Genomic DNA, 27154 nt, shown 5'->3' on the forward strand with positions numbered 1-27154 from the left:
AACCCCATGGACTGCAGCCCGCCGAGCTCCTCTGTCCATGGGGATTCTCCAGGCAAGAATACTGGAGTAGGTTGCCATGCCCCTCTCCAGGGGATCTTCCCCATCCAGGGATCAAACTCAGGTCTCCGGCATTGCAGGCAGATACTTGCAAAAGAGATTTGCAAAAATATAAAATATAAAACATGCCAATCTTATCAGTAATTTTTTTTGTTTTGTAAAATATAGTTTTCTGTTACCAAAATATGATATTTACATTAACATATAATGGCTTATTATTGCTATTTTAAAGTGGATTAATAAAATTATTTTAATTTGTCCATTTTTTAAAAAGTCAATTGGTATAATTATCGAATAAAGAAGGAAAACAATATGATCACCTCAATAGATGCAGAAAAAACATAAGATTTAAATTTAATATCTATTAATGACATTTTAACACACTTCAGTAAACCAGGAGTGAAAAGGAATTTCTTTTATTTGATAATGAATGCCTACCAAAAAGCCACTTTTATGGAGGTCTTTGCTCGACAATATGGCAAGAAGAGGAAATAAAGTTCATAAATATTAAATAAATGAAGTTTATAAATATTAAAAAGTGAGGGGGAAACCATCCTTATTTGAGGATTACATAATAGTGTACATAGAAAATTCAAGAGAATCTACAAAATATTAGAATTAATAAGTGACCTCTGTCAGATTGCTGGATGTGATGTCAGTACATAAAAATCAATCGTGTTTTTATACACAGGCAACAAACAAATGTAAGTAGAAATTATTTTTAAACAATAGTACCAAAAACAAACAACATGGAGGAATAAACTTAACGACAGAAGTACAAAGCCCTGAAAACGACAAAGCCTTACTAAGAGAAATCAAATAGAGAGACACACCGTATTTATGGAATGAAAGGCTCAGTATTATTGAAACTGATCTACAGAGACAGGAAAATCTCAATCAAAATCCCAGCAGGATCTGCTTTTTGGTTTGTTTTTTTTTTGGTGGAAATTGGCATACTGCTTTTTATTGTCCTTTGGATTCCCTTTCTTTCCTTTTTTAAAATTAATTTTATTGAAGTTTAGTTTACACACTATAAAATGCATTCATCCTAAGTGTTAGTTAGTTCATTCTACATGTTTAGTTCAGATCTATGTGCCTATCTACTCACCACCAAATCAGGGAATAGAACATTTCCATTACCCGCAAAGCCCCTAAATATACTGCTGCTGCTGCTGCTGCTGCTGCTGCTGCTGCTGCTAAGCCACTTCAGTCGTGTCCGACTCTGTGCGACCCCACAGACGGCAGCCCCCCAGGTTTCCCCGTCCCTGGGATTCTCCAGGCAAGAACACTGGATACACTAGTTTTGGTCAACCACTTAATCTGCTTTCTGTTTCTATAGATTAGTTTTATCATTTTTAGGATTTCATTTAAACAAAATCATATAGCATGATTTTGTCTCTGGCTATTTTTAGCTGATATAACGTTCTTTTAAATTCACCCATGATATTGTACGAATCTACAGTGTGTTCCTTATTATAGATAAATATTATCCCATTGATTGAATATACAGTGGAAGTGAGAAATAGATTTAAGGGCCTAGATCTGATAGATAGAGTGCCTGATGAACTATGGAATGAGGTTCGTGACATTGTACAGGAGACAGGGATCAAGACCATTCCCATAGAAAAGAAATGCAAAAAAGCAAAATGGCTGTCTGGAGAGGTCTTACAAATAGCTGTGAAAAGAAGATAGGCGAAAAGCAAAGGAGAAAAGGAAAGATATAAACATCTGAATGCAGAGTTCCAAAGAATAGCAAGAAGCAATAAGAAAGCCTTCTTCAGCAATCAATGCAAAGAAATAGAGGAAAACAACAGAATGGGAAAGACTAGGAATCTCTTCAAGAAAATCAGAGATACCAAAGGAACATTTCATGCAAAGATGAGCTCAATAAAGGACAGAAATGGCATGGACCTAATAGAAGCAGAAGATATTAAGAAGAGATGGCAAGAATACACAGAAGAACTGTACAAAAAAGATCTTCACGACCCAGATAATCACGATGGTGTGATCACTGACCTAGAGCCAGACATCCTGGAATGTGAAGTCAAGTGGGCCTTAGAAAGCATCACTACCAACAAAATTAGGGGAGGTGATGGAATTCCAGTTGAGCTATTCCAAATCATGAAAGATGATGCTGTGAAAGTGCTGCACTCAATATGCCAGCAAATTTGGAAAACTCAGCAGTGGCCACAGGACTGGAAAAGGTCAGTTTTCATTCCAATCCCAAAGAAAGGCAATGCCAAAGAATGCTCAAACTACTGCACAATTGCACTCATCTCACACGCTAGTAAAGTAATGCTTAAAATTCTCCAAGCCAGGCTTCAGCAATATGTGAACCGTGAACTTCCTGATGTTCAAGCTGGTTTTAGAAAAGGCAGAGGGACCGGAGATCAAATTGCCAACATCCGCTGGATCATGGGAAAAGCAAGAGAGTTCCAGAAAAACATCTATTTCTGCTTTATTGACTATGCCAAAGCCTTTGACTGTGTGGATCACAATAAACTGTGGAAAATTCTGAAAGAGATGGGAATACCAGACCACCTGATCTGCCTCTTGAGAAATTTGTATGCAGGCCAGGAAGCAACAGTTAGAACTGGACATGGAACAGCAGACTGGTTCCAAATAGGAAAAGGAGTTCGTCAAGGCTGTATATTGTCACCCTGTTTATTTAACTTATATGCAGAGTACATCATGAGAAACGCTAGACTGGAAGAAACACAAGCTGGAATCAAGATTGCCGGGAGAAATATCAATAACCTCAGATATGCAGATGACACCACCCTTATGGCAGAAAGTGAAGAGGAACTAAAAAGCCTCTTGATGAAAGTGAAAGTGGAGAGTGAAAAAGTTGGCTTAAAGCTCAACATTCAGAAAATGAAGATCATGGCATCCGGTCCCACCACTTCATGGGAAATAGATGGGGAAACAGTGGAAAGAGTGTCAGACTTTATTTTTCTGGGCTCCAAAATCACTGCAGATGGTGACTGCAGCCGTGAAATTAAAAGACACTTTCTCCTTGGAAGGAAAGTTATGACCAACCTAGATAGCATATTGAAAAGCAGAGACATTACTTTGCCAACAAAGGTCCGTCTAGTCAAGGCTATGATTTTTCCTGTGGTCATGTATGGATGTGAGAGTTGGACTGTGAAGAAAGCTGAGCGCCGAAGAATTGATGCTTTTGAACTGTGGTGTTGGAGAAGACTCTTGAGAGTCCCTTGGACTGCAAGGAGATCCAACCAGTCCATTGTGAAGGAGATCCACTCTGGGATTTCTTTGGAAGGAATGATGCTAAAGCTGAAACGCCAATACTTTGGCCACCTTATGCAAAGAGTTGACTCATTGGAAAAGACTCTGATGCTGGGAGGGATTGGGGGCAGGAGGAGAAGGGGACGACAGAGGATGAGATGGCTGGATGGCATCACTGACTTGATGGACGTGAGTCTGAGTGAACTCCGGGAGTTGGTGATGGACAGGGAGGCCTGGCGTGCTGCGATTCATGGGGTCGCAAAGAGTTGGACATGACTGAGCAACTGATCTCATCTGATCTGATTGAATATAGCATAATTTTTGTATCCATTCACCAGTTGATGGACATTTGAATTTTTTCCAGTTTGGGTCTCCTGTGAATAAAGCCATCAGGGAGGTTCATGTAAAGTTTTAGTGTGGACATACATTTTTATTTCTCCCTGGAAGATTGCTAGGAATGACTTGGTCATATAGCAAATGTATGTTTAACTATAAGAAACTCAAATGTCAAAATGTTGGACAATTTTGCATTCCTACCAGCACCGTACAAGAGTTCCAATTATTCCACAGCCTTGTGAGAGTTCCAATTATTCCACAGCCTTGCCAATACTTGGTACTGTCTGTCTTTTCAAATTTAGCTCTTCTAGTAGGTGTATTTGGGCTTCCCTGGTGGCTCAGACTGTAAAGAATCTGCCTGCAATGTGGGAGACCTGGGTTCAGTCCCTGTGTTGGGAAGATCCCTTGGAGGAGGGTGTGGCAACCCACTCCAGTATTCTTGCCTGGAAAATCACCATGGACAGAGGAGCCCGGCAGACTACAGTCTATAGGGATGCAAAGAGTCAGACACGACTGAGCGACTAAGCACAGCACAGTAAGTGTATTCGGCATCACGTTGTGGTTTTAATTTACATTTTCCTGATGACTAATGATATTCAATAGCTTTCACGTCCTCAATAGCCATTTCTGTATCTTCTTTTGTTAAGTGTTCATTTAGATCTTTTGCCTATTTTTAAACTGGATTGTTTGTTTTCTTATTATTGAGAAAATTATATATATATACAAAGAGTGGGACACGACTGAAAGACTAACACTACTACACCCAAGTGGATACATATGCAATTATATTATATTATATTATATTATATTATATTATATTATATTCTGGATCTAAGTCCTGTGTCAGGTGTGTTTATGATGATATCCTATCCCTGTCTGTGCATGGTCTTTTTATTTTCCTTATGATGTCTTTTAAAGAGTAAATGTTTTCAATTTTGAAGCCAAATTTATCAATTTTCTGCTTGTATGATTCATTCTTTTTACGTACTAAGAAAACTTGGCAATCTCCAACATAGGAAAGATTTCTTTTTTCTTTTAGAAGTTTCACAGTTTTAGCTTTTACATTTAGGTCCATCATACATTTTGAGTTAATTTGGGGACACGATGTGAAGAAAGTGTTGAGATTCATACTTTCTCCATACTGATGTGCAGTTAACAGCACTATTTGTTGAAAGCATTATCCTTTCCTCTGTGAATTACATTGACTTCCCTGGAGGCTTAGACTGTAAAAAATTGGCCTGCCAATGGGAGAGATCCAGGTTCGATCTTTCGGTCAGGAAGATCCCCTGGAGAAGGGAATGGCAACCCACTCCAGTATTCTTGCCTGGAGAATGCCATGGACAGAGGAGCCTGGCAGGCTATAGCCCATGGGGTCACAAAGCACTGGACACGACTGAGTGACTAACACTTTATGAATTACATTGGCCCCTTTGTTGAGAACCAGTTTGGCAACATATGAGAGTCTTTCTGCACCTTCCAATGGCCCACTACAGCAACTTGACTTTTAAATTTATATGAAAAATCAAAGGGTGTAGAGAAGCAAACAACCTTGAAGGAGGAGACAAAATCAGAGGGCTCGGTACCACAGTAATCAAAACAGTGTAATGTGGACACAAAATTGAACAATCAAATAATAAAGCATAGTAGAGTCAGAAACAGGCTGATACATATTCAATCAACTGACTTATAGTAAACATTCTACTGCAATTCACTGGGCAAAGGATAGTCCTTTCAGTGAACAAAAACGTGGGGAATAAATGAACTTTCACCTCTACCTCCCACCATATATAAAATTAATTCAAATGGATAGTAGAGCTTAATATGAATTGTAAACTTGGTAAAATGCCAAGAAGAAAACATCAGATCAGATCAGATCAGTCGCTCAGTCATGTCCGACTCTTTGCGACCCCATGAATCTACCTACATCCATATTGTATTAACAGTGATTTCTTCAACAGGATGTAGAAAATCCTACCAATCAGAGAAAAGATTGCTAAATTAATTACATGTTGTTCCACCCAAAGACATTACTAAGAGATTTTTAAAAAGCAGACCACAGCTTGGACGAAGTTATTGCATGTGCTCAGTTGCTTCAGTCATGTCCAACTCTTTGAGATGTCTCTGTCCATGGGGATTCTCCAGGCAAGAATACTGGAGTGAGTTGCCATGCTCTCAACCAAGGGATCTTACCGACCCAGAGACCGAACATAAGTCTTCTGCATCTGCCTCATTGCAGGAGGAGTCTTTACCCACTGAGCTGGAAGCCCAGAAAAAGTTATTCAGTTCAGTTCAGTTGCTCAGTTGTGTCTGACTCTTTGTGACCCCATGGACTGCAGCATGGCAGGCTTCCCTGTCCTTCACCATCTCCTGAAGTTTGCTCAAACTCATGTCCACTGAGACAGTGATACCATCCAACCATCTCATCCTCTGTCATCCCCTTCTTCTCCTGCCTTCAATCTTTCCCAGCATCAGGGTCTTTTCTAATGAGTTGGTTCTTCACATCAGGTGGCCAAAGTATTGGAGCTTCAGCTTCAGCATCAGTCCTTCCAATGAATATTTAGGACTGATTTCCTTTAGGATTGACTAGTTTGATCTCCTTGCAGTCCAAGGGACTCCTAAGAGACTTCTCTAAAACCACAGTTCAAAAGCATCAATTCTTTAGCACTCAGCCTTCTTTATGGCCCAACTCTCACATCCATACATAACTACTGGAAAAACCATAGCTTTGACTAGACACCCCTTTGTTGGCAAAGTAATATCTCTGCTTTTTAATATGCTGTCTTTTCTTCCAAGGAGCAAGCGTCTTTTAATTTCTTGGCTGCAGTCACCATCTGCAGTGAATTTGGAGCCCAGAAAATAAAGTCTGTCACCTTCCATTGTTTCCCCATCTATTTGCCATAAAGTGATGGGACCAGACGTCATGATCTTCATTTTTGAATGTTGAGTGTTAAGCCAGCATTTTCACTCTCCTCTTTTGCCTTCATCAAGAGGCTTTTTAGTTCCTTTTCACTTTCTGCCATAAGGGTGGTGTCATCTGCGTATCTGAGGTTATTGATATTTCTCCCGGCAATCTTGATTCCAGTTTGTGCTTCATCCAGCCCAGCATTTCACATGATGTACTCTGCATACAAGTTAAATAAGCAGGGTGATAATATACAGCCTTGATGTACTCCTTTCCCAATTTGGAGCCAGTCTGTTGTTCCGTGTCCAGTTCTAACTGTTGCTTCTTGACTTGCATACAGGTTTCTTGGAAGGCAGGTAAGGTGGTCTGGTATTGCCATCTCTCTAAGAGTTTTCCACAGTTTGCTGTGATCCACAGAGTCAAAGACTTTAGCATAGTCAATGAAGCAGAAGTAGATGCTTTATACATATTACACTGCTATGTATAAAATAGATAACTAATGAGAAACTATTGTAGAGCACAGGGAACTCTACTCAGTGCTCTGTGTTGACCTAAATGGGAGGGAAATCCAAAAAAGAGGGGATATATGTATACATATAGATGATTCACTTTTCTGTACCACAGAAACACAGCATTATAAACAATTATACTCCAATAAAAAATCTTTTGAAAATGATAAAAACTAAAAATTAATTAAAAATAAAATAATAAATAAAGTCATCCAACAAAAGATTCGTCTCCAGAGTTTCCACAAATGGATAAGAAAGCCCAAACAACCTAGTTTAAAAATGGCGGACCGCTAGAAGAGGCCCTTCACCTAAGAGGAAATCCAAATGCCCAGTAACCCGTCTCAAGGTGCTCAGTGTCATCGCCCTTTGGGGAAATGCAAAAATTAGAACCACAGTGAGATACCACGACACACCCCCAGATTGGCTGCAAGAATGATAACATCAAGTGTGGGCAGGAACTTCAATCCTCTGCTGCTGAGGGGGCGAGCTGGTACGACTGCTGAGTGAAATTGCTTGGCGGTGTCTGATGAAGGACGAACACGTCCTGTGATCGCGCAATCCCACCCTGAGACAGGTGCCTAACAGAAATGTGTGCATCGGGTACTCAAAGAAATATACCAAGAATGTCTGAAAGGCACCCAAATGTACATCAGCTGACAACTAGAGAAATAAAGCATAGTGCATTTATCTGATGGAACACTATACAGGAATATAGTGAAATATGGTTACTCTCAACAAGGATAAATTTCATGCTCGTGATTTTGGGCAAAAGGAACGGACATGGAAGAGAACACACTATACGGTTCTGTTTATGTCAGGTTCAAAGATGAGCAAAATTAATATACAAGTGAGAGCAACAGCTACAGGAAAGGGAAGAGAAAACTAGGAGGCTGGGGGTGGGGCGCTGGGGCCCGGGGGCTTCCAAGGTTCTGATGATGTTTAGAACAGAGGCACTCAACTCTGGCACTGTTATCATCTTGAGTTGGACCCTTCTTTGCTGTCGTGTATGCTGCAGCGTTCCTGGCCTCCCCTCACTAGGCACAGTTAGCAAACACCCCCTCCTCTGGTTGTGACAATCAAAATGTCTTCCAACAATGCCAGTGGTCCCTGGGAATGGGGGCCAAAACTCCCAGGTCGAGGACCTCTGTTTTGCTGCTGGTCCTAAAAGATTAGGGGTGTGAGTCCACTATGAAAACGCAAGGAGCTCTACCCGTAGGATTCACCAGCTTTTCTGCATGCGTGTTAAACTTTATAACGTTTTTACAGAAAAGAAATCAATGAACAACTAAAAGAGCCAGAAATTTTAAAACTATGAGGGACAGCTGATACAGGGTAGTTTAATGTCTTCTACAGACAGGGAAACTAAGATCCAGGTGGCTCAGGGTTCTGCCGCCAGTGGGACCCAGTAAAGAACCCCACCCCGGATTCCCCTCCCCCAGCCTCCCTTCCCACCCATGCCAGGCAGACTCCTCCCAAGTGCAGCCCAAGTCAGAACCAAGGCCGATCCCATGACCTCCTGACCCCAAACCCCACTGTGGAAGGGGCTTGGTGGGCCCTGCACCCACACTCTGCAAAGAGAACTCTGAAAAGCAGTATCTCATGCAAACAGGATATTAGCTTTGTCAGAAAGATCAGAAAGGGCTTGAGGTTTTCTTCTCAGCCTCAGCCTCTCAGCTTTATCTGCTCGCCTCAGTCTGCAGCAGGAAGCGATGGCAGCAGGCGAGACCCAGCTCTATGCCAAAGTCTTCAATAAACTCAAGGGCCGCAGCACCCCTTCCCTCCTGGACCCCCTCCTGGGCATGGGCTTCCCAGCGCACACCGCGTGAGTACCGCCTGGCCTGGCCTGGCTCCCCGGACCCCAAGCTGACCCTGCTGTGGCCACAGAACTGCGGGCGGCTCAGAGCCCTGACTTCCTGTCAAGGGGTGCACCCTGCGGGCCCGAGATTCATCTCAAAATGAGGCCTTTTCTGCTTTTATAAACGACACGCACTTTGCCTTTTAAAGACAAACTTTGCTGTCTGGTGATGGTGGGATCCCGAGGTTTGTGAAATTGGAACCAGGGTTTGGAGACGCCTGGCTGTACCCTCTCTGTGAGCAGTTTGGATAATCACAGATGGCTTTTGAGACTCGTTGTAAAAGCCCCTAAGTCGGTCAGGGGTGGTCTCTGATGCTGGGACCTGTTGAAATACACAGGAATGTTACTTCTAAATGTGCAGAGAAACCCCTTGTGGGTAAGGGTTCTTGACTGTGTGATAATGAACAGAAATGGTTAAGGAAGCCCCCAAGCAGGGAGGATGTGATCTTAGGAGAAGGGCCACACAGAGACGACTCCACCCTGAATATCCCCACCAGAGAGGGAGGGTGAAGGTGTGAGTCATGTGAACTCTTTTGCAACACCATGGACTATAGCCTGCCAGGCCCCTCTGTCCATGGAATTCTCCAGGTAAGAATACTGGAGTGGGTTGCCATGCCCTCCTCCAGGGAAAGATCCCCCAGAATGATGAGCTTTGAGCCTGACAGTGGTGGCAGCTTCCACGTTGTTCTTAGATCTGGTCCTTTTCGTGCCTGTATTCACATGGGAAATGCATCAGAAGTCCCCTTAGGTGACTGTGGATGTGGGAGGGGGCAATCACTTTAAACAGATAACAAACCCCTGCCCAACTGGACGGAATGACTGAGGCTAGACCTCTTTTCTCCCCAAACCAAAGCAGGACTTTGTTGTCACGTCGCGTTCATAGTAAACCGGGAGTCTGTGAGACAGGAACAGGATCAGGCATGCACGGGTGCCTGCCGTAGGCTGGACACCGTCCATCAGGTGCAGACGAGGACATAGAGGCAAGAAAGGGATGGTAGTGGAGGGGCAGGGCTGAAACCCCAGTCCCAGTGCCTGTAACATTCACTCTTTATTATGTGACTGAAGTTGCCGTTAGACACATACTTAAAATTCCTTCCAATTTGAGGACTTTCCTGATGGTCCAGTGGTTAAGGCGCCATACTTTCAGTGCAAGGGGTGTGGGTTCAATTCCTGGTTGGGGAGCTAAGATCTCATATGCTGCAAAGCGTGACCAAAATAAACCCAATTCCTTCCAGTTTAAACATTAGCTATGTGTTGGAGTTGGAGAAACCTGTTTTAAGTGTCTCCCTGGGGTGGGAGCACCCCGGTAAGTCTCCTGCTAACCTCTCCAGAAGGCCTCAGGCCCACCAGCATCCTCTGAAATAGCCCCACTGGGCAGTGGCCATCTCAGGTTCCTGGCGATATCCAGGCTAAATTTGAGGATGAACTGCCTTCATCAAACTCCATTCTGTCTAGTTTGGGCCCCTTCGGTTAAACTCAATTCACTGTACATACAGCAAGGATGAGTAAGACATGGTTAAGCCCAGGGAGCTCACAGATGGTTGGACAGGCAGGCGAACACGAGTCCATGAGGATGAGGAGCAAGGTGCCATGTGTGTGGTGGGGAAGCACAGGAGAGCTGCACGCGCACCCTCCTTGAGCACTTTAGGGAGGGCTTTCTGGAAGAAGAACACCTGAGCCAAGCCTGGAAGACCCTGTGCCATTTCCCCTAGGGCATGTGGTCAGGGAGGCACATGTACAAGCCAGGGACGTGGCCCTGCATGGCTACCTTGAAGATCTGAGAGTGCATGGGAGAGGGTCAGGGAGGTGGGATTCAGGCATGGGTGAACCTCAGGACATGAACCCTTGGTCTCCATGCCAGGGACTGGGGGTGGGGTCAGGGAAGGGAAATCATGGGTGGGAGTGGAGAGATGCAAGCAGTCTGTTTCCCAAACCACAGTGATGCTGCGCAGAGGGTGGAGGTCTGGGCACTGCATCACACTCTGAGGTCTCCCCATCTAGCCCTCTGGGGTCCCTCCTGAAGGTCCGCTGTATTGTGGAGACAGCCCCCCAACCCCGACCTTTTCCAAAGAATGAAAGTTAGCGTTCTGAGAGCTCCTTGCACTCTGCCTCCCACAGGCTCAAGGCATTGGCAGCCACTGGAAGGAAGACAGCAGAGGAGGCGTCAAACTGGTGAGTGGGGGGCCTGCAGGTTGTAGGGTCTCTGCAGGGGAGCTGGGAGGTCCCCAGGATCCCCTGGGCGGGCGGGCACCTCTACACAGCCCACGGTGCCCAGGGAAAGCAGTAAAAAACCCCCAGCTAGAACGGAAAACAAAAGAGAGAAAACTCTGAACAACGCTTTCTTAAGATTTCTTAAAATTCTGATATGATCCCAATGTGACTATCAATGAAGAGAAACATTCATGTGGTTTGTTGTTGAATAAACAAGAAAGAGACATTTTTGCTGATGTGAAATCGAGGTCGCCACTCTCTCCACTTCTGATGGAGTGAGAACTGGCAGGTGGTGGTGAGAGCCCCCAGGCCTTGGCACGTTGCACCTTAAGGGTGCTGGGTGCAGGGGAGCTCTGGGTTCCAGGCGGCCCTGCCAGCCTCCAGCTCTGCGGCTTTGCCACCCGCCCACTGCTACGAGCCTTGCTCTCCTGCCCCAGGAATCAAAGAGGACGCCCTGTTCTCTAAAACTCAGGCCCGCCCGCATGTGCCGTGATGCCATCATTCTGTCCCACGGTGGGAAGTCCCCTTGTGCTCCACCCTGGAATAGCTGCAGAAAATCAAACAGAAACCCCAGGTCCCACTGGCTGGGGGCCCGTTCCCAGAGCAGGATGGCGAGCACTGGGGGCTCAGGGTGTCCTCAGCGGGAAACCCCTCCTCCTCCAAAAACTCTAGGCCTCCAAAACTCAAGGGTAAAAATGCAACCCCTGTACAGGAAAAAAGGAAACACCCAGGACCCTCTGGACTAGGCTGACTTTATTTTATTTTATTTGAATTGCCTATTTCTTTTCTTTTTTTTAATTTATTTTAATTGGAGGCTAATTACTTTACAGTATTGTAGTGATTTTTGCCATACATTGACATGAATCAGCCATGGGTGTACATGTGTTTCCCATCCTGACCCTTCCTCCCACCTCCCTCCCCATCCCATCCCTCTGGGTCATCCCAGTGTACCAGCCCTGAGCACCCTGTCTCATGCATCGAACCTGGACTGGCGATCTGTTTCACATATGATAATATACGTGTTTCAGTGCTATTCTCTCAGATCATCCCACCCTCGCCTTCTCCCACAGAGTCCAAAAGCCTGTTCCTTACTTCTGTGTCTCTTTTGCTGTCTCACATATAGGGTCATTGTTACCATCTTTCTAAATTCCATATATATGTGTTAATATACCATATTGGTGTTTTTCTCTCTGACTAACTTCGATCTGTATAATAGGCTCTAGCTTCATCCACCTCATTAGAACTGATTCAAATGCATTCTTTTTAATAGCTGAGTAATATTCCATTGGGTATATGTACCACAGCTTTCTTATCCATTCGTCTGCCGATGGACATCTAGGTTGCTTTCATGTCCTGGCTATTATAAACAGTGCTGTGATGAACATTGGGGTACACGTGTCTCTTTCAACTCTGGTTTCCTCAGTGTGTATGCCCAGCAGTGGGATTACTGGGTTGTATGGCAGTTCTATTTCCAGTGTTTTAAGGACTCTCCACACTGTTCTCCATAGTGGCTGTACTAGTTTGCATTCCCACCAACAGTGTAAGAGGGTTCCTTTTTCTTCGCACCCTCTCCAGCATTTATTGTTTGTAGACTTTTGGATAGCAGCCATTCTGACCAGCGTGAGACGGTACCTCATTGTGGTTTTGATTTGCATTTCTCTGATAATGAGTGATGTTGAGCATCTTTTCATGTGTTTGTTAGCCATCTGTATGTCTTCTTTGGAGAAATGTCTGTTTAGTTCTTTGGCTCATTTTTTGACTGGGTCATTTATTTTTCTGGAATTGAGCTGCAGGAATTGCTTGTATATTTTTGAGATTAATTCTTTGTCAGTTGCTTCGTTTGCTATTATTTTCTCCCATTCTGAAGGCTTTCTTTTCACCTTGCTTATAGTTTCCTTCACTGTACAAAAGTTTTTAAGTTTAATTAAGTCCCATTTGTTTATTTTTGCTTTTATTTCCATTACTCTGGGAGGTGGGTCATAGAGGATCCTGCTATGATTTATGTCCGAGAGTGTTTTACCTATGTTTTCTTCTAGGAGTTTTATAGTTTCTGGTCTTACATTTAGATCTTTAATCCATTTTGAATTTATTTTAAAGTCAGTGGCCAAATTGGAAGTAAAAAATAAACGTACTGCTGTGAGAGTCGTGGTTGGTCCCTGCTGATGGTGACTCAGCCAGAGACATCAGCAGACCTGCCAAGGATCAGGGAGACCGTGGGTCTTCTGGACTGTGCAAGAGTGGCCCAACCTCACTGGCAATCATGGGGTTGCAAATTAGGATGCCGTTAACAACAAAAGGCAGCTTCAAGCGGTGGTGAGGATGAGGGGAAGGTAGTCTCTCTCTCACTTTCCTGGTTGCAACTTGGGGTGAATATCAACACTGAAAATGTGAGTAGATGCTGCCTGGCAGTTCATGTCTTAGTACATTCCTTGGAGAAACACAAAGAGCCTAAAAAGAGTGTGCAGGGGACTTCCCTGGTGGCTGGTCCAGTGGTTAAGATTCTGCTTCCAAAGCAGTGGCTGCATATTCCATCCCTGGTCAGGGAACTAGGATCCCACATGCCCCGGAGAGCAGCCAAAAAAAAATAAAATAAAATAAAGAATGTGAAAAGATCTTAATCATAGTGCTATGAAGTTTTAAAAGAAGAAAACAATTTAAATGCCCATCAGTGGCATGGATGGATGAAGTATGGACTGTTTTATAGCCCTTAGAAGGTTCACTCTGACACACTTAACCAGTTGTATGTGTATCAACAGGGAGAGATTACAAAAACATATTGCTGAGTAAAAAATGCGAGTTGTAGTATGATTTGAACAATAGCTTTTGATTTAAATAATACACACAAGTGCTATCCATGCACCTGTTACCTAAATGTCTGTGAGAACACAAAGCAGATTAAGAGTCGAGATTTCCTCTCCTAGAGCTGGTAAGTGAGCTGTGATAAAGGGAGCAAAGCTTCCTCCTTGGTGTTTTTTTATTGTTAAGAAGAAAGTATTTGTGTGTATCTCATGTCTTCTCCACTGGTTGTACCCTGATTTCTAAATTTAATGTTATATCACAAACACTTCTCTGAGCCATCAAAAATTATTCGAATCTGTAATTTCCAGTGACTACATGATAAAGTTATTATCACTTTTCTAGTTTTTTCCTTCGTTCATGTTATAAATAATGGTATAATAAACATTTTATACATGCAGTGTTATCTACACTTTTTGCCTTGAATAAATTTCTGGAAAGGATTTATTAGTTCAAATGGAAGGGGTATTTTAACGCTCTTGATACATCTTGGCAAATTGCTTTATGTAAAGGTTGTAGAAATTCATCCTTCAGTCTCTGGGCACCTTTGACAAAACGAAGCTTAGCTTTTATCCTCTGAAAGGCATTCTGGTAATTTTACAAGTGGGAAAATGGTATCTCTCAGTTGCCTCAATTTTATTCATTTTTTACTATTGGTGAGAAGGAGCCTGACTTGGGGGCTGTATGTCATCTTTCATAGTATTTTAAATAACTTTCTGGGACTTCCCTGGTGGTCCAGTGGTTAAGAACCCACCTTGCAACAGCGTGGACACACTAAGATCACTCATGCCTAGAAGCAACTAAGCCCACATGCCACAAATACTGACGCCTACACGCCGGATCGAAAGACCCCGCGTGCCGTAACCAAAGCTTGCGGCGGCCAAATAAACATAGATAACTTTCTGAACTCAAAGAAAATAGAGTAGCTGCCTAAGTTCTGTCTAGGTCTTTGGGGCTTTGATGTTTATACTTAATTTGAAGATTGAGATAAAATTAAAATGCAGGTTTTTCCCAGAAAACTTCAACCCTAAGGAGATACCTGACCCGGAGGGACCATTAGAAAACCAGGTTTTGAGTATTTTGGTCACCTTCTCACCTTGTCTTGGTTATTAGCCTGGGATTCAGACTAGCCAGGGTCTGAGACCTGGTTTCCCAGGTGGCGCTAGTGGTAAAGAAACTGCCTGCCAACGCAGGAGACATAAGAGACACAGGTTCTATCCCTGGGTTGGGAGGACCCACTGGAGAAGGAAAGGGCAACCCACTCCAGTACTCTTGCCTGGAGAATCCCATGGACAGAGGAACTTGGAGGGCTACAGTCCTTGAGGTTGCAAAGTCAGACACGACTGAAGTGACTTAGCACAGCACAGGGACCTGGGTGGATGCCCAGCTCCTCTGCGATCACACTCAGCCCTGTGCTCGGTGAGTTCTGCCTGGGTGCAGACACCCTGGTGCTCTACACATGGCGGGCTGTTCTGAGTCACCATCAGCACTGCCCTCTGCCTTCCCTGGGGAAAGACTCGTTTGGCCACAGTGCCAGGTGAGTGTCCCTTCCTCTCTTGCAGGCTACACTGCCATTGCAATGACCCTTCTCTGGACGACCCCATCCCCCAGGAGTACGCCCTGTTCCTCTGCCCCACCGGTCCCCTGCTGGACAAGCTTCAAGACTTCTGGAGAGAAAGCAGGCGGCAGTGTGCCAAGAACAGAGCCCACGAGGTCTTCCCTCATATAACGCTCTGTGACTTCTTCACGGTGAGTTGGCCCAAGGCACATTTAATTCTCATTAACATAGCAGCTGAGTCATTTCCTGCAATAACTAGGTGGTGATGGGGCAAAACTAAGGGGTTTATTTTCATAGAGTGGTGCACAACAGTGATGTTTGCGTGAGATAGCCTTTACTTTCTTCCTCGTCTTCATCTGGTCAACTCCTATTCATCCTTCAGAACCCAAATCATTTATCCTCTCCCTTTTTGAGTCTTACCCCCCCCTCCCCAGGCAGGCTTCCCTGATGGTTCAGTGGTAAAGAATCCACCTGCAATGTAGGAGATGCAGGTTTGATCCCTGGGTCAGGAATCTATTTTTCTCCCCTGGAAAAGGAAATAGAAACCCATTCCAGTATTCTTGCCTAGAAAACCCCATGGAAAGAGGAGCCTGATGGGCTACTGTCCATGGGGCCATAAAAGAGCCAGTGACTAAACAGCAACATCTCCCCAGCTAGAAGCCTTGTGTGCTCCGTGCTCCCACCATCCCTTTGTTCCCTATCTAGTGGCTCTTTCCCTGTTGCACGGCAGTGTGTCTGATGCAACTTGGCATCCCTCACTGGACTGAAACCCTCAAGGCAGGGAGGAGGCTTCGCTCACTATTGTACCTGCAGAGACTAGCAAGTGCCTCAGCCTGAGTGGGAGCTTCACAAACCTGTGATGGATCAATTAATGAACAGATTGGCCAGCTGCAGATGCAGGACTTCTTCCTGCCTTGGGGACCAGCTCTCTGGCCCAGAAGAGGTCAGGAGGCAGTTCTGCAGGCGTCCTGGGAAGGACCTGGATTGCTCAAAGACAAGAGGGAGGCATGAGAATGAGGAGGGAAAGACAACACTGGGGCTCCTGACCAGAAAAATGTAGAGGGCACACGCCGCACCACCCTGGCTCTGCTGTCAGCAAACTCTCAGCATCCCACTGGGGCCCAAGGAATCCTTTGTTCCAGGCTCCTCTGCATTGCACAGAAAGGGGGCTGCACACCTGTGCAGGATGGTTTCCAGAAGATGCCCAGGAGAAGCAGTGCCTCCCAGAGCCCCTGATAAACACCCTCATTTGCCATGAGGTGGGGAGGGATTCCCAGGTGTTGAATCCAGAAGAGTCCAGGTAAGCTGGGTGAGTTGGTCACCCTGCTTGGCCAGCGACTGGGTTCCTTTATGGCTTGTCCTGGGAGCTCATCAGGGAAAGGAGTGGCAGCCAAGCCAGCTCTGAACATGACCTTAGAAATGGATGTGCCTGGTCATGACCACCGGGAAGCTGACCTGGGGCTCCAGCTCCTCACAGCCCACTGAGGCATGGGCACAAGTGCACACATACACACATCACACACACAGTTCCCTTCTCCCAAGGGAGCTGCCCCGCTTTCCCCAACCCTGCCCTAGAGGCTGAGGGTCCTTTTCCGGCAGAAGAGTGTAACAGGAATTCACTCTTTGTCTGATTCTAAGAACATACAGCCACCAAATGGTGGCGTCAACTACAGCTCTATGTATAACGTGGCTCCATGCTTCAAGGTTACATGCCTGAGGCCAAGAAATACGTGTGCAGATATGTTCATCTACATGGCGGTTATGAGTTGAGTGCCCTGTGGGTATATCCCATGCCTTCCAGGCCTGTGAGGGCTGCAAATATATGGCAGGGGTGAATTTAGTGAGCTTCTGGTGAGTGGGGAGCTGTGGGTGTGTGTTAACAACAATGATAAGGTTCATAGCTCAGAGAGCAAGGGGGGCTATGGGAAACCCAGGGGAGCCTGCTGCTGGGGAGAGGAGGGATCAGCCAGCTCCCCATGGGGGTCACTGTGTTGGGGTTCACTGGGGTCCCCCATGGCCTCATGGAGTCTTCCTCACTGAGCCAAGAGCTGTGTGGCCAGATAGTGGGTGTGTGGGTGACAGTGGGGATTGATGGGGAGCTTATAAGCCAAGACCACATCAGAGGAGACCCTTGTAGACAAGGATGGTTTGATCACCGGCCAAGTGCGAGGCCTGCTGCCCAGTCTGAAGGCCAGCAGCCAAGGAATAGGCTACAACCCTCCTCAGTAGGTTACGTTCTGAGCAGCACACCCCAGGACTGCATCAGTGGAGCCTACAGGAACCTCCAGAAGCCAATAATGCAGTTCTGAGCATAGCTGTGCTCCATGGGAGTGGGAGAGGGGCTCAGGATGCAATATGGGGGCGTTGGGTCAACTGAAGATGGAGTGAAGGACGAAGTTCAAGGGACCCGGGGTTTCCTGCCTGGGCACTTAGAGGCTATTCCATTCCAATAAGAGCTTGACCTGAATTGCCTAAGGAACTGGGGACCAGCTATAGAACAGACCCATAATCCCAAACACTGGGACCAGGTAAATTGTGTTACAGTGTCGGGAGCAAAAAGGAGGCTCCCATGGCTGCCTGGTTCTCATCAGTTAAGGTAACAGGTGACCGACCTGTCTCTGTCCCTCAGTGCGAGGACCAGAAGGTGGAGTATCTATACGAGGCACTGAAGAGAGCTGGGGACAGGACCCTGCGCGCATTCCCCTCGGCTGTGCCTCTGGTTCTCCATTCTTCCATTAGCTACCTGGGCTTCTTTGTGGACGACAGCCCTGCAGACATCATCCGGGAATTTGCTGTGATGTTCGCCACAGAAGCCTCCGTCTTGGCAGGTAGGCAGCCCTGGGCAGTGGTGCGCAGAGAGCCCCGGTTTACAGAAGGGAGTCCCTTTGTGCCTGGGGCTGGGCTCGCTACACTCGGATGGTAGGAGTGGAGCCCAGGGCAGCAGGAGTGAGGCTGTTCCCCAGTGCAGTGATGGTCAGCCTGCGAGCTAGTCTGGTGGCGGGACATGGGGGTGCCTACACCATCACCAGGCCACTTCAGCCCTCACCTGGCCCTTTACGGCCAACAGCTATGACTTAGCCTTAGCCTGTGGCTTAACAATTACCTAGAACCTCCATAAAATGCCAGAATGTCCTTCAGAAACCTGAGTAAAGTAAGTTAGACAGAGACAAACACCATTTGATATCGCTGATCTGTGGAATCTAAAAAAAAAAAAAAAGGCACAAATGACCATATTTACAAAGCAGAAATAGAGTCACAGAAGTAGAAAACAAACTTATGGTTACCAAGAAGGGGGAAGGGATGAACTGGGTAATGGGGATTGACATATACACACTACTCCGTATAAAATAGATAACTAGTAGGAACCTGCTGTGTGGTATGGGACTTCCCCTGTGACTCAGTGGTTAAGAATCCATCTGCCAGTGCAGGAGATGCAGGCTCAATCCTAAGGTTGGGAAGATTCCCTGGAAGTAGAAATGGCAACCCACTCCAGTATTCTTGCCTAGGAAATCCCATGGGCCCCTGGTGTGCTAAAGTCCATGGAGTCACTATAAGAGTTGCACACGACTGAGCAACTAAACAAGTGCAGCACAGGGAACTCTACTCAGTACTCTGTAGTGACCTATATATGGGAAAGGAATCTGAAAAGAATGGATACGTGTATATGCATAACTGACTGACTTTGGACTTTCCAACCAGTCCATCCTGAAGGAAATCAGTCCTGAGTATTCATTGGAAGGACTGACGCTGAAACTCCAATAACTTTGGCCACCTGATGTGAAGAACTGACTCGTTGGAAAAGACCCTGATGCTGGGAAAGATTGAAGGCAGGAGGAGAAGGGGACGACAGAGGATGAGATGGTTGGATGACATCACTGACTCAATGGACAAGAGTTTGAGCAGACTTTGGGAGATGGTGAAAGACAGGAAAGCCTGGCTCGCTGCAGTCCTTGGAGTCGCAAAGAGTCGGACATGATGGAGCGACTGAACTGAACTGATATGCCAAAATAATTTAATTTTTAAGAAAAGTGAGCAAATAGCCTCCGAGCAAGCAGAGGGCTCTTCTCTAAGTGAGAATAGCCTTGTTGTATTGATGTGGTTTTTCAAAACACTCAGCTGCTGGGAAATGGCCCCGGGCGGTCATTGTGCGGCCACATGACGATGGGGATTGTAGGCTGGGGTGCCTCCCCCAGCCCCACATCCCACTTGGGACACCTGTCCTCAAGGGGCCAGCACTATGTGTAAAACACAAGTCCTAGTTGATTTGTTTAAGTTTTTTAGGTATGAGCATAGTCTAGTCTCCTTGGCCTCTTGGTAGGGGGATGGAGGGGGAGGTGCATTACCTAGACTCACTTTGAGAATCAGCCAAACTCCCTTTTCTCAACCAGCAGCCCTGGTCTGGGGACTGGGGCTCCAGCTGGGGTTTAGTGGGAAGTGTTCTGGACTTGACCTCAGGTGTGAATTTTCCCTCATTCCTGGTTGGTGATGTGACCCTGAATCATGTCTTCTGACCCTTGAGTCATCTTTCTTTTCGAATGACTGGGCCCAACCTTCTAACAGTGCAACCTGTCTGGGAACGTCCTAGTGGTCCTAGAACACAGAGGTGCTCAGCACTGCTGTGTTTTCTGTGTCTGAGACTCAGAGAGACCATGGCACCCTGACGGGAGGACCCCCCTCTGCCCCCAAGACGGGTATGAACTTCGATCCTGGCCACATGACTAGTTTCATCAATCCCAGATTTCCACCTGGAGGCTGGCTTGACGAGTCTGGGGTCATATGTTCTAGATAGCTATAAACTTAGCCATGTCTTTGAGGAGTGCTCAGTTGCTCAGTCATGTCTGACTCTTTGCAACCCCATGGACTGTAGCCCACCCGGCTTCGCTATCCATGGGATTTTCTAGACAAGAATACTGGAGCGAGTTGTCATTTGTGAGGAATGATCTCCTTTATGTAAACCTGAGTTCTGATGATGACTCTGGAGTCCCCTTGTCTCTAAAAGGATGACATGGCTCTTGTCAGCATGCAGTGTGTCAGCTGCTAGCCCTCACACAGAACCAGTGCCTGCCTTACTTTCACAGCCCCCTGCTCCCGCCCCAAAGGGACTCTCAATGGCCACTCATTTTAAAAGTGGAGTGACCAAGGGCCGTGAAGGGCTGTGACCCGCCTGAGGTCACTATCATGAGTTGAAGAGTGTCCCCTAGAATTCACATCTCCCAAAACCTCTGAAAAGGACTTTCTTTGGAAATAAGGTCTTTGTAGATGTAAGTAGTTGAGGTCACACTAGTGTAGGACAGGCCTTAAGTCCAGTGGCCAGTGTCCTCGTGAGACGAGAAAACACAGGGACACAGAGGAGATGCCAGGCGTTGAAGTGATGCGGCAATGAGCCAAGGAGCTGGAGGAAACAAGGAGGGACCCTCCCAGAGAGCCTTCAGAGGGGGTGGCCCGTGACACCTTGGCTTTGGATTTCCAGCTCCAGAACCATGAGGACAAATCTCCATTGTTTTAAGCCGCCCAGTGTGTGGTCATTTGTGACATCAGTGCAGGAAACCGACAAAGTCCCCGAGCCAGTGAGTGTTAAAGCTGGCCCTGGAGTCCAGCCCTCTCCTGCTCCACCTGGGTCTCCTGCTGACCAGCCCCTGTCCTGCGAGAGCTGGTTTTGACCCCCTGTCCATCACCCAACTCTGAGCTGGTTCTGCCCTGCCCTCCATGGCCACTGCCCCAGGCCTGACCCTGTTGGGTCAGGAGGGGTCAGTCACAGCTCCAGGGGGCCTTGCCAGCACATGTGTCCCTGCCCAGGGCACAGTCCTCAGGGGCATGGGCCATGGAGAGAAGATACACAAGTGTCCATTCAGAAGGCCAGTGACTCAGTGATCTCTCGGATGACTATCGTGGCGGGCCCTTCCCAGGCTATGCTGACTCACCCCCGGCAAGACAGCCCTCCCCACTACAGCTGGAACACCCGAGAAAAGGAATTTCCCTGCCGCCCACACACTCTCATATTTCAGGCGCCTCAATCCCCGCAACTTGGGGCATGGAGACCTCAGCGGTTTCTCTTTTACTACCAAAGGCTCAGACAGAGGATAAAGACATTAGTGGGGCCGCCACGTCTGGGCTCCAGGAAGTGCGTCATTGACATTGCTCGGTTGAGGACACGTCCTTGTGTGCCTCTCAGTGTTGCCCGTGGGTAACTAATATCTGGGCTTCCCAGGCGGCACTAGTGGTTAAGAACCCGCCTGCCAATGCAGGAGTCATAAGAGATGCAGGTTCGATCCCTGGGTTGAGAAGATCCCCTGGAGGAGGGCATGGAAACCCACTCCAGTATTCTTGCCTGGAGAATCCCATGGACAGAGGAGCCTCGCGGGCTACAGTCCATAGTGTCGCACACAGTCGGACACGACTGAAGCAATTGAACATGCAAGCAACTATTGTCTACCAGAAGTCTCTGGGGGACCTTAGAGTTAAGAGGCTGGTTTCCCAGGCCACACCAGCCATCCTCACCCTCAGGTTGTTGCTGTTGAAACTGAAGCTGAGTCAGACCAAGACACTCCCCAAGGTCACCTGCCAAACGGGGCAGGTGGGTCTAAAGTCAGGTCTATCTGCTTCCCGAGTCTGTGCAGTTCCACTGATCACTGCCTCCCCAGAACAGAGCCGCTTTGTGGCCTGGCTGAAATCAGATCCTGGCTGCTTCGGGGACACCACCGCCCACTGACCTGAGGGCCCTGGAATGAGGACCAGGAGAGCTGGGGCCCGGGGGACAGAGGTCACTCAAAAAGGCCAGGGCCTGGCCACTCTGAAGTCTTCCTGCTTCACAAAGCCAGATGGATATTAGAGGTGCTGGGATGTTTTCTTCCAGAGACTTGGCAACTGAACAAAAAACCATGACCTGGCTGGGATCCCAACCCATCCAGGCCACCAAGAAACATGTGCATCCCAGGGGACGAGGGAGATTTGAATCAATTGTTGGAGCAACTAGCTTGCAAATTGACAGACCCCCCCTCCAAGCATGTACCCCTAAACCTGTATCTCTACTCTCTCTGCTCACCTGCTTCCTGGTCAGATGTGCACGCTCCCAGCCGTCTCCGTCACAAACTGACCTCCATGCAGCAGCCCATCTGGGCCAAGAACTCGCCTCGTCAGGAAAGCACTGGTGCAGGGGGCGGGGGTGAGAATGGGCAGAGATAGGACCCTGTGTAAAAGCATTTGCATCGCCACCCTGGTCGCGTAACCGCTCTGGACGGGGAGCCCTGGGCGTGCAGTACAGCCATCTGGGTCAAGGTGCCCATGTACCTCCTTTCACAGACTGCACGGTGAAGCCTTGCACCAAGCAGCTGCATCTCACCCTGGCCCACAAGTTCTACCCTCACCACCAGAGGACGCTGGAGCAGCTGGCCAGAGCCATCAACCCCAGCCACAGCTGCCAGTGGACAGCCACGCTCTACTCCCGGGACATGCGCTTTGTACACTACCAGGTGGGTAAGCCCAGGTGGGTAAGCCCAGGCGGGTGGCTGGACTGGACCCCCCACCCTGGGATCTGGTGAGCTGCTGCCTGCCTGACACAGCCCTGACCCCAAGAGCCCTTGGCTGGAGCTATCTCAGTAGAAGGAAGAATTTTAATCCCTTCTTGAAAATCATTTTGTTGCCTGCATTTTGGAATTAACATTCTTTTATTTATAAGTTGCAGACATCCATAAATTTGGAGGGGAGAAAAGGAACATTTCTGGTATTAAAAGTGGACTGTTGCAAAGATTTATGAATACATTATGTTGGCTATTAATTTGTTTAAATAGTGACTTGAGTGAAGCCTCAGTCCAGGACTCCCTCCCTGTGGGACTGGTATTAAAAATGGACTGTTGCCAAGATTTATGAATGCATTATGTTGCTTATTAATTTGTTTAAATAGTGATTTAGTGACGCCTCAGTCCAGGACTTCCTCCCTATGGGATTGATTGGTTTAGAAGATTTTGTTATACTCCTTTTCAGACCCATGGAACAAGTATGAATCCACTGTGTTCCTTCACATGGGAGAAACTGTAAATAACCTCACTCCAATGGGGGTGGATGTGACATCTGGTTATGCTTTGAGATTTTTCATATAATAAGTAAACAGAGGTAGATAGGTAAGTAGGTAGACAGATAAATAGATAGGTATAGATTGATAATTGATAGAGGATAGACAGGTAAGTAGATGTTTAGTAGATGATGGATAGATAGATAATAGATACAGAAATATAGATGATGGATGATTGATAGATGTTAAATAGATGATAGATGGGTGGCACTAATGGTAAAGAATTGCCTGCCAGTACAGGAGATTCAGGTTTGATCCCTGGGTCAGGAAGACTCCCCCAGAGAAGGAAATGGCTACCAACTTTAGTATTCTTGCCTGGAGAATCCCATGAAAAGAGGAGCCTGGCAGGCTACCATCCATAAGGTCACAGAGAGTGGGACATGACTGAGTGAGCACAAATACAGATAATTTGGTAGATAAATGAGAGAGACAGAGACATGACAGGTAGATACCAATACCCATTTCTAAATCTCTCCAAAGAAATCTTTGCATCCTTTGGTCACATTCCACTGACATCAGCCAAAGGCTTGGGTGTGTCCTGGAGACACAGAACCCGCCCTTACTTGACACCTGAAGACTCCCGCCTCCTTTCCAGACCCTGCGGGTCCTATTCCAGTACAAACCCCAGAACGTGGATGAGTTGACGCTCAGCCCCGGGGACTACATCTTTGTGGACCCCACGCAGCAGGAGGAAGCCAGCGAGGGCTGGGTGATCGGGATCTCGCAGCGGACGGGCTGCCGGGGTTTCCTGCCGGAGAACTACACAGAGCGAGCCAGCGAGTGTGACACCTGGGTGAGACACAGGTGAGTGCTGCCCCCGCCCTGCAGCCCACACATCTCTCCTGGAGTCACAGAGAGTGTCTTCTGGAAAGAGTGTTCACAGTACTTGTGTGCTTCTAGATCATTCCTACCATTGGTGAAAATGGCCTGCTCCGTGCTGGCAGCATTATCCCTATAGGTATCTGGTAAATGTCTTGACTGATTCATGGCTTTCCACTGAAAACATTCAGAAGACATTAATTACTCTATAAAACTTTTCTGAGATCATAATCCCCAAAGGACTACAAAATACACATCCTTATTCTGAACCTGATAAATTGTGGAAGCATGCAAGTACTGTGGAAGAGATAATTAAATTGAAAATAAGCACCTGAAATCAATTATGATACACCCATACAATAGAATACTTGAAGTTTTTAAAAATGATCACGAGGAGGTATTTATGCACTGATGTAAAAAAACACAAGGTAAATTGCAGAACAATGTGTATAGGATAGTACTAACTGTGGGGAACAGATGAATTAAAACATCATCCGTACTCATATATATTTATATGCATGTTCATGCAAAGGCAAAATGATAGGATACTGAAAGAGGAACTCCCCAGGTCAGTAGGTGCCTAATATGCTACTGGAGGTCAGTGGAGAATAACTCCAGAAAGAATGAAGGGATGGAGCCAAAGCAAAAAGAATACCCAGCTGTGGATGTGACTGGTGATAGAAGCAAGGTCCAATGCTGTAAAGAGCAATATTGCATAGGAACCTGGACTGTTAGGTCCATGAATCAAGGCAAATTGGAAGTGGTCAAACAGGAGATGGCAAGAGTGAATGTCGACATTCTAGGAATCAGTGAACTAGAATGGACTAGAATGGGTGAATTTAACTCAGATGACCATTATATCTACTACTGTAGGCAGGAATCCCTTAGAAGAAATGGAGTAGTCATCATGGTCAACAAAACAGTCCAAAATTCAGTACTTGGATGCAATCTCAAAAACGACAGAATGATCTCTGTTCGTTTCCAAGGCAAACCATTCAATACCACAGTAATCCAAGTCTATGCCTCACCAGTAATGCTGAAGAGGCTGAAGTTGAACAGTTCTATGAAGACCTACAAGACCTTTTAGAACTAACACCCAAAAAAAGGTGTCCTTTTCATTATAGGGGACTGGAATGCAAAAGTAGGAAGTCAAGAAACACCTGGGGTAACAGGCAAATCTGGCCTTGGAATACAGAATGAAGCAGGACAAAGGCTAATAGAGTTTTGCCAAGAGAACGCACTGGTCATAGCAAACACCCTCTTCCAACAACACAAGAGAAGACTCTACACATGGACATCACCAGATGGTCAACACTGAAATCAGATTGATTATATTCTTTGCAGCCAAAGATGGAGAAGCTCTATACAGTCAGTAAAAACAAGACTGGGAGCTGACTGTGGCTCAGATCATGAACTCCTTATTGCCAAATTCAGACTTAAATTGAAGAAAGTAGGGAAAACCACTAGACCATCCAGGTATGACCTAAATCAAATCCCTTATGATTATACAGTGGAAGTGAGAAATAGATTTAAGGGACTAGATCTGATAAATAGAGTGCCTGATGAACTATGGGTAGAGGTTCATGACATTGTACAGGAGACAGGGATCAAGACCATTTCCATGGAAAAGGAAGGCAAAAAAGCAAAATGGCTGTCTGGGGAGGCCTTACAAATAGCTGTGAAAAGAAGAGAAGCAAAAAGCAAAGGAGAAAAGAAAAGTTTGCATCTGAATGCAGAGTTCCAAAGAATAGCAAGAAGAGATAAGAAAGCCTTCCTCAGCGATCAATGCAAAGAAATAGAGGAAAACAACAGAATGGGAAAGACTAGAGATCTCTTGAAAAAAATTAGAGATACCAAGGGAACATTTCATGCAAAGATGGGCTCCGTAAAGGACAGAAATGATATGGACCTAACAGAAGCAGAAGATATTAAGAAGAGGTGGCAAGAATACACAGAAGAACTGTACAAAAAAGATCTTTACAACCAAGATAATCATGATGGTGTGGTCTCTCACCTAGAGCCATACATCCTGGAATGTGAAGTCATGTGGGCCTTAGAAAGCATCACTACAAACAAAGCTAGTGGAGGTGATGGAATTCCAGTTGAGCTATTCCAAATCCTGAAAGATGATGCTGTGAAAGTGCTGAACTCAACATGCCAGCAAATTTGGAAAACAGCAGTGACCACAGGACTGGAAAAGGGCAGTTTTCATTCCAATCCCAAAGAATTGAGCAATGCCAAAGAATGCTCAAACTACCACACAATTGCACTCATCTCACATGCTAGTAAAGTAATGCTCAAAATTCTCCAAGCCAGGCTTCAGTAAACGTGAACCGTGAACTTCCAGATGTTCAAGCTGGTTTTAGAAAAGGCAGAGGAACCAAAGATCAAATTGCCAACATCTGCTGGATCATGGGAAAAGCAAGAGAGTTCCAGAAAAACATCTATTTCTGCTTTACTGACTATACCAAAGCCTTTGACTGTGTGGATCACAATAAACTGGAAAATTCTGAAAGAGATGGGAATGCCAGACCACCTGACCTGCCTCTTGAGAAACCTATATGCAGGTCAGGAAGCAACAGTTAGAACTGGACATGGAACAACAGACTGGTTCCAAATAGGAAAAGGAGTACGTCAAGGCTGTATATTGTCACCCTGCTTATTTAACTTATATGCAGAGTACGTCATGAGAAACACTGGGCTGGAAGAAACACAAGCTGGAATCAAGATTTCCAGGAGAAATATCAATAACCTCAGATATGCAGATGACACCACCCTTATGGCAGAAAGTGAAGAG

General features: G+C 46.1%; 1 protein-coding gene across 2 annotated transcripts in view; it reads left to right on the forward strand.

Moving 5' to 3' along the window:
- Positions 1 to 8719: 8719 nt before the first annotated feature.
- Positions 8720 to 27154, forward strand: part of UBASH3A (ubiquitin associated and SH3 domain containing A) — a 42934-nt gene continuing 24499 nt past the window's right edge. For both annotated transcript variants that reach the window (XM_070795337.1, XM_070795343.1), the window contains exons 1-6: positions 8720 to 8872; positions 11024 to 11077; positions 15475 to 15661; positions 18100 to 18298; positions 22770 to 22939; positions 24134 to 24342. In XM_070795337.1, coding sequence (XP_070651438.1) covers positions 8760 to 8872; positions 11024 to 11077; positions 15475 to 15661; positions 18100 to 18298; positions 22770 to 22939; positions 24134 to 24342 — 932 coding nt within the window. In that variant the 5' untranslated portion in view covers positions 8720 to 8759. The remainder of the gene's footprint in view (positions 8873 to 11023; positions 11078 to 15474; positions 15662 to 18099; positions 18299 to 22769; positions 22940 to 24133; positions 24343 to 27154) is intronic.

The sequence above is a fragment of the Bos indicus genome, chromosome 1, assembly GCF_029378745.1.
Source record: "Bos indicus isolate NIAB-ARS_2022 breed Sahiwal x Tharparkar chromosome 1, NIAB-ARS_B.indTharparkar_mat_pri_1.0, whole genome shotgun sequence".
NCBI classification, from domain to species: domain Eukaryota; kingdom Metazoa; phylum Chordata; class Mammalia; order Artiodactyla; family Bovidae; genus Bos; species Bos indicus.